This window comes from Bos taurus, chromosome 16 (genome assembly GCF_002263795.3).
Source record: "Bos taurus isolate L1 Dominette 01449 registration number 42190680 breed Hereford chromosome 16, ARS-UCD2.0, whole genome shotgun sequence".
NCBI classification, from domain to species: domain Eukaryota; kingdom Metazoa; phylum Chordata; class Mammalia; order Artiodactyla; family Bovidae; genus Bos; species Bos taurus.
The window spans coordinates 76,592,821-76,607,496 of record NC_037343.1 but is presented as its reverse complement, the minus strand read 5'-3'; the positions used below and the strand labels follow the sequence as shown (position 1 = coordinate 76,607,496).

Below are 14,676 nucleotides of genomic sequence, written 5' to 3'. Positions count from 1 at the left end.
AGGATGATTTTCCCCCTTCAGTCTTTAACTATAGGATAATATTAACTAGGTCCTTATGTGAGATAGCAAAATAATTTTGGAGATTAATATGAACAGAAAATAGAACGATTTTGGTGATTGAATTGTACTGTGATTCTGTGTGGTAAGATCTGGGAACGTTCTGTGAAATGTCAGGGTGCACGCTGTGCCTTTTGTGTGACTCTGTCTATGAACTAACTGCTGTATTGCTTTGAGTATTATAAAAGCTAATTAACATTTGTTCAGTGGTATATAAAAGTCATGTTTTGGGGTGAGAAATTACCTTTCAAGAAGTTTTAAATATTAAAAATTACTTTTTATTGCTGCTTTCTAAATAACACAGTGGCTGATATGTACAGAAGAAATTTGTGATGACTCAGTCTTAATACATTTTGATATATTCTTGGGTAAACAAGCCTTTCCTCAGGCTCCCTAAACGAAATGTGTTAAAATTATCTATCTTTCTATAAGTAATATGCTGTTTTGGTCTTAATACACTTTTTCTAAGATTATTATTTCAATTTTAAAATGAAATATTTTTAATCAACACTTTTCATATGAGCAGCTTATTGTTAAATCTCCTGTAAACCTGCTATATTATAAGAGTCTCTCAATTTCAACAAATCCTGGGCATCAGTCCTTGATTTCTCAATTTAGTTGATATATTTTTAAAATTTAACCTCAAATTATACATAATGCTACCAAATTTTAATTCTCCTTTTCTTATGTGATTTATTTCCATTGACCAGCATTCCTGCTTCATTGCCCCTGATGTAACTGGACTGCCAACCATCCCCGAGAATGTAAGTTTTCTGTTTTCTATTCTACTGATATGAATTTTATTTTGGTCTCACAGTTGAAGTATTTCTTGGTAGAGAAATAGAATACATTGTAACTGTTTGTGAGAAAAAAAATGAAAAAATTAAGAATAATGGTGTCATCTCTTTTGCTTTATGTATGTGCTACTTTACCTCCTTTACATCGATTATAGATAAGACAGATTATATGAGAAAACCTCTTTCTGCCATTTGAGATAGATCAGTAGGATAGTCTGTACTCGGGTTCTGAGCTCCCTGGATCAGGCAGACAAGGTGTCTCAGCGGATGTCTCCTGGTTATGGGAAAATGAGCGTGTGCGGTGGGAAATACTTTCACGGAAATAGTCCCCATCGTCTTTAGGTTCCTTGTGTATATAGCTCTGTTCAAATCTCAGATGTTCTCTACTCAGTATCCTGATTTTTAATTGAAGTAATAATATATGTTTTGTAAGGCCTGAAGGATACTACCAGAAATTATAAAATTGCCACATTTTGCATTTTATTTAGAGTCCTGATTGTATCCTTGCTAGAAATATTTTCAGTGTTTTAGTGGTTATTACAAATTAAAATTCTGCAGAAAAGTTTACCTGGGTGAATGGAATTGACAGGTACACTTTTGGATACTGTGTGAAAAGGAGATGTTTCCTTTTGTAAGTTTCTTTTTTTCCAGCTTCATTTTGGGAAGATAAAAAGAACCATTATAAATAATTCTATCAGAAGTGAAGGAAACATCAACTCAGGAATATTTATTATTTTTATATGTACTAAACTCTGCTGTCCTCCGGAAAATGAACCTACTGAGTGTTTGGTTTCCAGAAGCACCTGGGTTGTGAGTGAACAAAGCACAAGAAGACAGCGGTAAACTTCCTGAGACGGAAGCAAGGCTGTCAGTGGGGTTTTTAGTAGAGATGAGCTCAGTTGCCTCCTGTGAGAAGATTGCATTCAGCCGAGGTAGACCGTCAGACTCAGAGGTCATCTCCCAGGCCCTCAAGTCCTCTGTGGGCTGCTGCTGCTGCTGCTGCTGAGTCACTTCAGTCGTGTCCGCCTCTGTGCGACCCCATAGACGGCAGCCCACCAGGCTCCCCCGTCCCTGGGATTCTCCAGGCAAGAGTACTTGAGTGGGTTGTCATTTCCTTCTCCAGTGCATGAAAGTAAAAAGTAAAAGTGAAGTCGCTCAGTCGTGCCCGACTCTTAGCGACCTCATGGACTGCAGCCTAGCAGGCTCCTCCGTCCATGGGATTTTCTAGGCAGGAGCACTGGAGTGGGTGCCATCGCCTTCTCCAGTGGGCAGGACCTCTGTTTGGGTGTCTGGAGGCTGACTGACTCGATATCTGCATGCCTGCCCCTCACCTAGAGGCTAGAAGGGAGGGACCCTGACTTGCATTAACAGCCCCAAGTTGAGGTTTTGTACCTTTCTTAAATTTATTAATAAAAAGCTAGCAGCTTGATTTAGCAGACTTCACTTTTTTTTTTTTTTTTTTTAAAGGCTATGACTTTGAAAGTCTTAAAGAACCATTCTAAGGAAAAAGTGCCTCTGAGAATAGAAACTTTTTTTTTGGAACCGAGAAAAAAATTTAACTTTTTATTTTATGTTGGTGTATAATCGATTAAAAAGGTTATGATCGTTTCAGGTGAACAGCAGAGGGACTCAACCATCCGTGTACATGTATCCATTCTCTCCTAAGCCCCGCTGCCATCCAGGCTGCCATATAACACTGAGCACAGTTCCATGTGCTGTACGGTAGATCCTTGTTCGTTATCCGTTTTAAATAGAGCAGACTGTACATGGCCATCCCAAACTCTCTAACTGTCCTCCCCCGCATTAGGATATTTCATTTCTAAAAAGTCCTATTTAGGGAAATACAGAAAAGGAAAAGCAAGGGCCTATATATAAGGCAGCCTTTTGCATTGGGAAGTAATTCCCCATCTAGAAATTATCTTTCTTTGAGATTACAGGAACAGTGTTAATGTTGAATGCCATAAAACTATTTTGCATTTTCAACAGTGGAAACAGAAGGTGAGGTAGGCTTCAAATAGAGAAAACAGGAAATGAGTCTCTCCACCAAACTCGGCATCACTTGGTGGTGGTCACAGGTTCTAATGCCTTGCTATGATTGCCAGTTTCTCCTGAGAAAGTTTCTACCTCACAGAAATGGAAGAAACAATTGGATTTAGTGTTTTCTTGCTCAACTAAAGGTTTTGGTCTTCTGGGTCATGATCCCTCTACTCCTCCAGTTTTAGTTTATTGTCGTCTCTTATATGTTGCTTTCTGATGCATTTGTTTGAGTACAGAAAATTAAAAATAAGAAGAGGATCTAAAGTGAAAGTTTATATAGGCTAGCCCAATTTTGTTCTTACGTGGGGAAGATAATTTTAAGTGTTATGTCAAGGAGTCAAATTAAACTGACACTTTTATTTAGTTATAGTGGTATAAAGCTGGCCCGACATGGAATATAAACGAGACCCTCCTTCATAAAGACCCAGAGGTCTGCTTTATAAGCCCGTCTCATTGCCGGGAAACCCCATGGGCAGAGGAGCCTGGTGGGCGGCAGTCCGTGAAATCACAAAAGGGTCGGACAGGACTTAGCGGCTGAGCGACGCCACCGTCTGTGGTTGCCTTGCGGCAGTGCCCAGCCTAGAGCGGCAGTGCCCAGCCTTTTGGCACAAAGGAGCAGTTCTGTGGAAGCCAGTTTTCCTATGAATGATGTGAGGGGGACGATGGTTCCAGGATAAGTCAAATGCATTACATTTACTGGGTACTTTATTTCTATTATTCTTATGTTGTAATATATGAATGAGATAATGACACAGCTCACCATAATGCAGAATGAGATCACCGGGCATTATATTCTCATAAGGAGCACCGAGCCTAGACCCCTCCCACGCGCCATTCACCGAGGGGTTCAAGCTCCAAGGAGAATCTGATGCCACCACTGGTCTGGCAGTAGGCAGAGCTCAGGCGGTAATGCCAGCGATGGGGAGCGTATGTCAATACAGATGAAGCTTCTCCTTGCCTGTCTACTGCCCACTTCCTGCAACCTGACCCTGCTCCCAGCAGGCCATGGGCTGGTACAGGTCGATGACTGGGGTCTGGGGACCCCAATCTATCCTATCAACCCATGGTATCCCTTGCTGAGTGGTTGGCACACAAGGAGAGACTCAGATGTGCTTTCTGGAGCAGCAGTTCTCAGAGTTCAGGGTGCCTGTAAGAAGCACCCACAGTGCTTGTTGAGAAAAGAAATTCCCAAGGCTCCACTCCCAGCAGGCTGGGTAGGGGCCCAGGAAACTGGCTTCCTGTACGCGTGTCTGGAGCCGGGGAGGGGGAGAGAGAGTGGGGATGCCCTGATCACCCTCGGAGGACACTTGCCCAGAACAGGGCTGTGTTTCAAATAAGAACCGAAGGCTCCATGCTTGGCGTGGCGGCGGAACCAGAACTGCATTTACTTATGAGTAATTTTTACTAACATCCTCCGAACGCGGGTAGCCCGCGGTGGCTGTTGGCGCTGTCCCCGCACCTCACGCGGTTGTCTTTGCCCATGCAGAGGAACCTCACGGAGTACTTCGTGGCCGTGGACGTGAACAACATGCTGCAGCTCTTCGCCAGCATGCTGCACGAGAGGCGCATCATCGTCACGTCCTGGAAGCTCAGCACCGTGAGTACCGCCCCCCAAGCCCATGCTCTGCGCATGCCCCGCAGGCGCCATCTGCATACTCCTGACTCCCGGCTTTAGTCCGCCGCGGAGCACAAAGATCTGATTTATGGAAGGCGTTTGCGGGTGCATTAAGTCAAGTTAATTATTTCTTCTTATCAGAAGATGAGAGTTTTTTTTTTTTTTTCCTTTTTCACTCCCTGGAGTTCATTTTAGTGCCTTCTACCATATAAAGAATTCTTAAGAGCTATTATGAGATCTTTATTATTCACTTGAGGCGCTTTTTCCATTGGAGCTACTTGAAAGAAATCAAGGGGCTGGGATAATAGCGGCTACCCTAACCTGGTAATAGGTGGATTCATCTTTGTTGCCAAGTCGTGGTGGGGGAGTGGATGCTATAATAGTTCTGATTTGGAGAAGCTCTTCAGACTGATAATAACTTAAAAGTCAAAATAGCATTTTTTTTTTTTTTCAAATCACAGGTTTTATGTCACTCACTGAAATGTTCTTTTGGAAGGTCTTCATTACTGTGGAAAAGGCAGGGAGAATAGGAGTTTTGTTGGGTCCTAGAAAAATATTCAAAAGTATTTTTCTAGATTTCCTAATCTTTTTTCCTGCTTTAAGCATTAAAATTAAAATTTTTGACTTAAAAATGTAATATAAATGGAATTACAGTTGTGGGTAATATATATTTATTAAAAAAACATTATTTAATATCCCATGAATTACCTTCCTTACAAATTTAGCTAACTGATAAAAATAAGATACTATTTTTATGTTCTGTTTCCTGGTAGTACAAATAAAACCTTTATTTTATAATGTTTTAGTGTCTTAGAGCAGAAGGAGCTTCAGGATCTCTCTAGGATACCTATTTGCTGCTAAGTCACTTCAGTCGTGTCCAACTCTGTGCAACCCCATAGACGGCAGCCCACAAGGCCCCCCCGTCCCTGGGATTCTCCAGGCAAGAACACTGGAGTGGGTTGCCATTTCCTTCTCCAATGCAGTAAAGTGAAAAAGTGAAAGTGAAGTCTCTCAGTCGTGTCCGCCTCTTAGTGACCCCATGGACTGCAGCCCACCAGGCTCCTCCGTCCATTGGATTCTCCAGGCAAGAGGACTGGAGTGGAGTGCCATTGCCTTCTCCCATTTAGGATATAACAATGAGAAAGATTAGCATCACTGACTCCATGGACATGAGTCTGAGCAAACTCTGGGAGATGGTGAAGGACAGGGAAGCCTGGTGTGCTGCAGTCCATGGGGTCTCAGAGAGTTGGTCATGACTTAGAGACTGAACAGTGACAAAGGTATTTTCAAAGAAGGGTTAAATCGCCACCTCAAGGCCACCTAGACAGCTGGAGATGGGCAATGTGAAACTGTGTCTCCTGGTTCTAATTTTAGGTTATTTTCCTTATTCTAGAGTCAAAAAAGCAGTTTTGAGATTTTGAAATGCAATACTGATATGCTCACTTTTCAAAAAGAGTTGAAAATATATTCAATACGTACTGAGAAACACCTGACGTGCATTTGAAGGACTGTGGAGAAAGGTTATGGTTCTGTTGAGAATAAGTGTCAGTCTGTGGTGCAGATAATTATTTGCATTTACTTAATGTGATACTAAGAAATTCAGTCTGAATATTTTGATGCTTTTTATAATATATTTGCTTTTCTGCTGTTTGTAACTTAACCATTGAGGTAAAAAAATTCCTATTTATTCTTTTTGTCTCTTCCTCCTTATCAGTTTTTTTTTTTCAACTAGCTTTTTTTTTTTTGGTTACCCTGATATTTCCTGCATTTATTTATTTTTGGCCACACCACACAGCTTGTCCTCATCACTCTTTTAAAGTCAGGGTTTTTTTAAATTATGAAGAATATTTCTATATGGATATTGTCCTGAAGATTAAGAAGACTGTGTCTTGAACATCTAGGAACCCAATTCTTGTCAGGGTTAATTCATGTAGCACATTTATTACATGCCTGCTGTGTGTCTGGCACGATCTAGGCACTGAGGCTTCAGCAGTAAGCAAAGTGAAGCCTAAACACTCCTGAAGCTTGAATCCACCAGATGTAGCAGATAGAGACACGAGTGAATGAATAGCTGTTCTGTCATGTGGTGCTGAGAACTGGAGGGTAAGGGAGGAAAGTGCGTGTGTGGAAAGTGAGAGCAGGTTCCAGTGATGTGCCCGGCGGTCCAGAGCGGCTGTCCCATGAGGTGGGACCTCTCCCGTGAGAGGCCCAAAGACAGCATCGGAGTAAGCTGTGTGAGTGAACTCGGTCTGTATAGGAACATGTTAGAAGTACACCTGATGGGACACAGTATGGAGGTCCCTCAGAAAACCAAAACCAGAAGAACCTCCATGCAGTCCAGCAGTGACGCTCCTGGGCTTTTATCTGAAGAAAACAGAAACACTAACTCAAAAAGATACCTGCACTCCTGTGTTTATTGTGGCATTATTCACAATAGCCAAGATAAGCAAGCAACTTAAGTGCAAGTTAGAGATGAATGAATAAAGAAGGTGAGGGTGTGTGTGTGTGTGTGTGTGTGTGTGTACACACACACATACGTGCACACAAGGGAATATTTCTCAGCCATAGAAAGGAATAAAACCTTGCCATTTATAATAATATGGGTGGACCTGGAGGGTATGATGCTAAGTGAAATAAGTTAGACTGAGAAAGGCAAATACCCTGTGCTCTCACTTATGTGTTGAATCTAAAAAACAAAACATACATAACAAAACAGAAACAGACTCACGGATACAGAGAACAAGCAGGTGGTGTCGGAGGTGAGGGGGCGGGAGGAGGGTGGGTGAAATAGATGGAGGGGGATTGAGGCACCGACTTCCAGTTACGAAATGAATGAGTCACAGGAATATGATGTACAGCAGAGGGAATGTTCTCAGTGATGTTACCACTTTGGTGACACATGGTAATTAGACTTACTAGTACAGATCATTTTGTAACATATAGTGCTCAGTATCATGTCCAACTCTTCATGACCCCCTGGACTGTAGACCGCTTGGCTCTGTCCATGGGATTCTCCAGGCAAGATTACTGGAGTGGGTTGCTATCTCCTCCTCCAGGAGACCTTCCTGGCCAGGAATCAAAGCTGCATCTCTTGCATCTCCTACATTGGCAGGTGGATTCTTTACCACTGAGCCATCTGGGAAGCCCATTGTAATGTATAAAAATCCCAAATCACTATATTGTACACCTGAAACTAATATAGTATAATATTTTAAGTCAGTTATACTGCAATTAAAAAAAGGAATCTACATATATGTAAATATTGTGTAAAAAATTTTTTTTTGGTAAGTAATACTAGTGTTTCTTTCTGCTATAATTTATAAACACTTCTTAATGTCTAGGTAACTCCTCTTTCACTCAGCTTTTGACTTTCAACCTGGGAGTAGTACTAGTTGTAATCTCATACAGTTGCTTTAAAGATTATGGATATGTGTACATGCACACACACATATATATGCTACTGCTGCTGCTGCTGCTAAGTCGCTTCAGTTGTGTCCGACTCTGTGCGACCCCATAGATGGCAGCCCACCAGGCTCCCCTGTCCCTGGGACTCTCCAGGCAAGAACACTGGAGTGGGTTGCCATTTCCTTCTCCAATGCAGGAAAGTAAAAAGTGAAAGTGAAGTCGCTCAGTCGAGTCTGACTTTTAGCGACCCCATGTACTACAGCCTACCAGGCTACTGCATCCATGGGATTTTCCAGGCAAGAGTACTGGAGTGGGGTGCCATATATACACATATGTATGTACACGCACATATGTATGTATGAAGTGCTTAGAGTTTTGTCTGCATAAGATTAAATGACCATTAGCTATAAATTTATAATACACTGGATCTGTAGTTTAGATCAAAAATTAACGTGCCTACCCTTTTACTTCGTTTGAATTAAAAAAATAAATTATTTTAATAAAGGCTCGGTATTAAAGAATGCTCAAACTACAGCACAATTGCACTCATCTCACACGCTAGTAAAGTAATGCTCAAAATTCTCCAAGCCAGGCTTCAGCAATACGTGAACCTTGAATTTCCAGATGTTCAAGCTGGTTTTAGAAAAGGCAGAGGAACCAGAGATCAAATTGCCAACATCTGCTGGATCATGGAAAAAGCAAGAGAGTTCCAGAAAAACCTCTATTTCTGCTTTATTGACTATGCCAAAGCCTCTGACTGTGTGGATCACAATAAACTGTGGAAAATTCTGAAAGAGATGGGAATACCAGACCACCTGACCTGCCTCTTGAGAAACCTATATGCAGGTCAGGAAGCAACAGTTAGAACTGAACATGGAACAACAGACTGGTTCCAAATAGGAAAAGGAGTACATCAAGGCTGTATATTGTCACCCTGCTTATTTAACTTATATGCAGAGTACATCATAAGAAACACTGGGCTGGAAGAAGCACAAGCTGGAATCAAGATTGCCGGGAGAAACATCAATAACCTCAGACATGCAGATGACACCACCCTTATGGCAGAAAGTGAAGAGGAACTAAAAAGCCTTTTGATGAAAGTGAAAGAGGAGAGTGAAAAAGTTGGCTTAAAGCTCAACATTCAGAAAACGAAGATCATGGCATCTGGTCCCATCACTTGATGGCAAATAAGATGGGGAAACAGTGGAAACAGTGTCAGACTTTGTTTTTTTTTTTGGCTCCAAAATCACTGCAGATGGTGATTGCAGCCATGAAATTAAAAGACGCTTACTCCTTGGAAGGAAAATTATGACCAATCTAGATAGCATATTCAAAAGCAGAGACATTACTTTGCCAATAAAGGTCTGTCTAGTCAAGGCTATGGTTTTTCCTGTGGTCATGTATGGATGTGAGAGTTGGACTGTGAAGAAAGCTGAGTGCCGAAGAATTGATGCTTTTGAACTGTGGTGTTGGAGAAGACTCTTGAGAGTCCCTTGGACTGCAAGGAGATCCAACCAGTCCATTCTAAAGGAGATCAGCCCTGGGTGTTCTTTGGAAGGACTGATGCTAAAGCTGAAACTCCAATACTTTGGCCACCTGATGTGAAGAGTTGACTCATTGGAAAAGACTCTGATGCTGGGAGAGATTGGGGGCAGGAGAACGGGTGACAGAGGATGAGATGGCTGGATGGCATCACCGACTCAATGGTCACGAGTTTGAGTGAACCCCAGGAATTGGTGGTGGACAGGGAGGCCTGGTGTGCTGCAATTCATGAGGTTGCAAAGAGTCAGACACGACTGAGCGACTGAACTGAACTGATTAGGGAGTTGTTTCTTATATTCTAGGTAAACTTAATACCAGTTGTTTCTGAGAGTTCCTAAAAACGTGGTGGTGGTGTCAGCTCTCAGTTAACAGCTTTGCTTTGGTTCACCGTCTGGGGCAGGAGGACTGATAAAAGAAACATAATTCAAGCTTGGTTTCATGATCTCCTCACCCTTCTTACATGGAGGAAGCTGCATTGAATCTAGCTTAACAAATTTCATGCACACACACACATATACACATACATGCTATAAATTCCAGACACAGTAATGTTTAAGGTCAAAGAGTAGTATCATAACATAAATTAGAAATAAGCTAGTTTTTAGAAAGAGTTTGGTGAAATCTCTGAAACAACCAAGGAAGGAATGTTTAATGTACCAATGAACTGAGGTTAAAAGACTACTCTCCATGAAGCTTTTTACATTCTTATAGGATTGTGTATACTATAAAAACTATAATGTTATTTCATGCAAGAAATTGTGTTTGGCCTATTTTCAGTTGTTTTTAAATTGATGACCAGATTGTTAATTACTAGAAGAACACAAGTAAGTTATCTTTACATACATAATTTTATTATAGTTTTGGGAACTTTGGATTTACATTTTGATGGTCCTAATTGTGTTAGAGTCGTGTTTGTTAACTCTGTAGCTTGCTGGGTTTTCACTGGTGATCCACTGGCAGATAATGAGCTGTTTGAGGACCCTTTCCTTCAGGTATTGTTTGTAGTTAAAATTATGCTTTGTAAATTATCTTTTTAGTGATAAACTTTAAATGAACAGTTTAGTCTTGAGATATGTCAGCAAAAGTATCAAGAATATTGTGACGTTTTAATAGTTTTTCACAGGTCTTTCCTCCTTTATATTAAGATGTATTTGGTTAGGACGCACTGCTGTATTTTTCTGTGTTTTTGAGTTGAATGAATTGGGACGTGATCGGTTGTGTGTTCATCCTTCTGACGTGCACGTTATCCTGTACACACGGAAGGGTTCCTGGCAACCCTGAACAAGAACATTGATTTTGTACACGCCGTGGGCAGACCCTGGAGGTTGAAGCCCCAAGCCAACAGCAGACGAGCGGAGCGCCTCGGCCCCGAGTCTCCTGTATTCAAAGCAAAGGAATAAATCATGACATTACAAGGGTGTATCCGCTGACTTATTGCTGTTTTGTGACCGGGGGTAGGCAGAGATTGCTGTTTAAAGCCGTGTCATCGGCTCTCAAGTCAGCCAGGCATGAAGCCTTGTCATGTGCTCTGCAACTGTGCCTCCCCAGACTTCCCCTAACGAGTCAGCTGGGGCTGTGTGTTCTGTCTGCCGCACCGGGCTGCCCGGCGTCTGACAGCAGCCCTCTCGTCATCCTGTCAGTGATGTGTTAACTAGAGTGTGTCCTCGTGGCCTGCGGAAGCAGCTACAAGCGACGCTCCCTTCCGAGCAGCTGTCTGCGTGTCGGCTCCCACTCCGACCAGCGTTTAGTGGGTGGGTAGCACCCTCGCGGGGGCTGTGAGCACATTAATCACAGAGCCCTGAGTGCATGCTCTGTGTCCTGGGGGGCTGCCGGGGGGCCGCCCTGAGTGCCCGAATTGCGAATTGCGCTGAGTCACTGTCCTCTCCTCCTTTGTTACGGTTGCCCCCAGGCATTTCAGCGTAAACTTCCGCCCCTGCTCTCATTAAGGCCTCTGCAGAAGGACATCCTGTGATCCCCGGGAAGTCGGCTGGCGAAGTGTAGACGTCACAGGTCGGGTTGGGTGGAGGGGGAGTCCAGAGGGGGTCCAACCCTTCCATCTGGGTTTCCCGTCGTCTGCACTCGGCCTTGCACCTGTATCCACATTTCATCTGAAGCCCGCTGTACAGAGAGCCTTTCTGGAGACCAAGAACTGAACAGTGGGGCAAGAATAAAGAGTACCCAGTCTCCTCCCCATCCCAGATGATCAAAGTGTGTTTTCCCCCCTTAGCGATTTTAAAGCTACAGCAGAGTGGTGCAGTTAACAGGTATTACCCCGACCTCTCAGGGAAAGGTACTCTGGAACCAGCTTTTAGGTTTTTATTTCTTCCCAAAGCCCCCAGCACCCAGGCACGTCGGCTGACCCTGCAGACAGTGGCTCTGCCTCTCGGTGTGCTGCTTGACTGGATCCTCTTCTTCGGAGCACTGTGTTTGCATGCGTTGCCCAGCGGATGTGGCCAGAGTGTGCAAGCAGAGCTGTCGGGGCAGTTGTGTGACACGCTGTGGGAAGTTAACTTCTAAGATGGGAAAACTGCTTGTGTTTGCATCTTCCAAGCCTTGAGGTGATGAGAGCTGTTTTTCACAGAAACGAGGACATAAAGGGTCAGAACTGTGGTGGTGTGTGTGCAGTAATTTAATCTTTTAATTGTGACTGTCAGAAAACTTTATAAAATAACCTTTGCACTAATTATGTAATGTAATATGCAGTGTTCACCTGACATGGAAATTATCAGGATAGAAACGTGTCTTATTGTCCCTTTGACACTTGTCTCTTTGAATAATAATAATTATAAATAGTAATGATGACAGTGATGATGTTAAAGGTTTCTTCATAAATTCTGAAGTTTACAAGTTGTAGGGCAATTTCCACACAGTCTTTAGAAAAAGACGTGTTCAGCTGTCTTCAACTAGAAGATTTTTTTTTTTTTTTTAAACCTATGCTCAAATTGTAATTCGTTGGTGGGAAAGTTATCCATCATCTTGTATCCTTTCAGCTTTATGAGTGTCTGTCGCTATACTGAATCGTTCAGTCTGTACAGGAACTTGGTTTGTTATCTTTGGGCCTTCATGCAGTTCTAAGTAGGACAAACTGCTTTCTTCTGTTGGAAAGTGGTGTTTTCTTCACTCATTGGATGTTTATGGTGCCAAGGGAGGCTCCTGCCTCTTGTTGTGTAGAAACAAACTCATTTATTCTTGATCATTGAGGTCAGTCGCTCCAGCCAGTAGCTTAGTCCCAGTTAGCCTGCTGGTTCAGTGGCATTAAGGGGCTGGAGGGCCAGGTGGCATCTCATTGTCTGGTTCAGGTGGACGTCTCCCGTTGGGAGGTCCAATCTGCAAACCAGAAGAGCTCTGCTCAGCTGGGGCAGGAAGGAGAACTTGCCCAAGTAGGGTGTTAGGTGTGGTAACGTGGGGGCCACCCCACCTCACCCCTGACCTGTGATCCCATGTCTTCTGGCTTTGGGAGAAGCAACACCGTGAAATGTTTTCTGATTCAGAGAGTGTCCTTCATCATGTAAAACAGAGCTGCCCCCTACTCCCCTCAAGAGGGCTGTTCCCCCATGGTGGACATACCTGGGTCTTGAGCGTGCCGCCCCCCTTCCAGTTAGGCCAGTGGCTTCTTGGCTCCAAGTGTGGGTGAGAAGAGTCGAGTCCACGGCCCTGAGCCTGCTGCGTCAGTTTGCAGTTAGATAGATAACCCTGATGATTTGCATGCTGTATACAGTGCCATGCCCTCAGGGGTGTGCTTCTCTGAGTCCGGTTGTGGTCGTGCTGGCAGAGGTGGCAGGTCCTCACCCAAACCTTCGTCCAGTGACCCTGAGCCTGATCAGACCTCCTCCTCTACGGAAGAGGTGCAACGTCCTTAACTGACGACACTGCGTGGCCCAGCTGCTTGCCAGGGAGATGCCTCCCTAGAATCCTCCTGCCACTGAACCTCCTGAAGCAGGTCCAGTGGCCCACTCGGAGCCGCTGGCGGTGTCGCCCTGTGGAAGCCGGCCTCCCAGGGCCCTGCATCTATCCACCTTCCTGTAGTGTGTCTCAGGGGCCTCTGCCCCCACCCAGGACAGCAGAGGTGCCCCAAGAGCCCAGGGCACAGGCCAGGAGCAGAGAGGGAATCTGGGGCAGGGGGCAGGCGTTGAAGGCACAGCTTCCCCAGACCTGTCATCTCCCTGCCATTTACCGTGGTGATAAATAGTGTCATGGGAGGAGGGGAGCAAGTTAACCACCTGAGAAGAAAACCAGGAACTTGGTTTTGTAGGAGACTTTTGGCTTTGGTCCAGTTTTCCAAACAATAGTGTAGCGGTATTTATTCATTTAGTATTGATAAAATATTATAATTTGCCAGGTACTGGGAATTTCAAGGTTATTTATGATTCTAAGTCGTAAATAATAAATTATATCGTGTCAATCAAGGCCTAGGCAGCGTGAATAGGACTCTGATGTGGGAAAGGTAGGAGAGAGGGCAGTAGGTTAAAAGCTGACCCCAGTAGCATGCCTGGTTCTTGGAAGGAAGTTGGTGTTTTGTCTTCGAAATATTTACTTGTTGTGTGTGTGTGTGTGTGTGTGTGTGAGAGAGAGGTCGTGCTACAAAATCTGGCTGGACAGACAGGCAGTGGCCAGATTGTGAAGGATCTCTTTTGCTAAATTAAGGGGTTTGGATTTTATCCAGCAGACTGTGGGGAGGCAAATAGGGGACATGCTGTGACCAGCTTTGTTTTGGGGATGGGAACTCTGATGGCGTTATATTAATAAAAGAAAACTGGAGTAGGGAAACTGACTGACAGGCATGCAGTGAAAAGGCAGTCACAGTGATTTGACCAGAGTTGGCCAGGTCCTGAATGAACAGCGACCATGAAAGGCAGGTGAGGCTGGGGTTTAGAAACGTGGCGCATAAGGGGACGTCTGTCGTGTGTATAGCCTGCTTGAAAGCAGATGAAGAAGAGGGGCAAGTTTAGGCTGACACATAAAGGACAGACGCTCACCAGGTATTTCCTTAGCGTCTGACGCAGCAGGGCTGAGCCTGCTGTCATTTGCTACGAGTAAGTAGTGACTCTGTGGAGTGTGTGTGTGCGAGCACACACACACAGACACACACACACACACACACACACACACGCATGTAGATGCTTATGTGCACGTTTACATATTTGTGCTTAGTTGCTCAGTCGTGTCTGACTCTTTGCAACGCCATAGACTGTAGCCTGCCAGGCTCTTCTGTCCATAGAATTC

General features: G+C 43.9%; 1 protein-coding gene across 8 annotated transcripts in view; it reads left to right on the top strand.

The window, feature by feature from the left end:
- The window catches only part of DENND1B (DENN domain containing 1B), a 270,596-nt gene that overhangs the window by 139,867 nt on the left and 116,053 nt on the right, over window positions 1–14,676 (top strand). For all 8 annotated transcript variants that reach the window (XM_024976901.2, XM_059875836.1, XM_024976899.2 and 5 more), the window contains 2 exons: window positions 768–821; window positions 4,378–4,488. In XM_024976901.2, coding sequence (XP_024832669.1) covers window positions 768–821; window positions 4,378–4,488 — 165 coding nt within the window. The remainder of the gene's footprint in view (window positions 1–767; window positions 822–4,377; window positions 4,489–14,676) is intronic.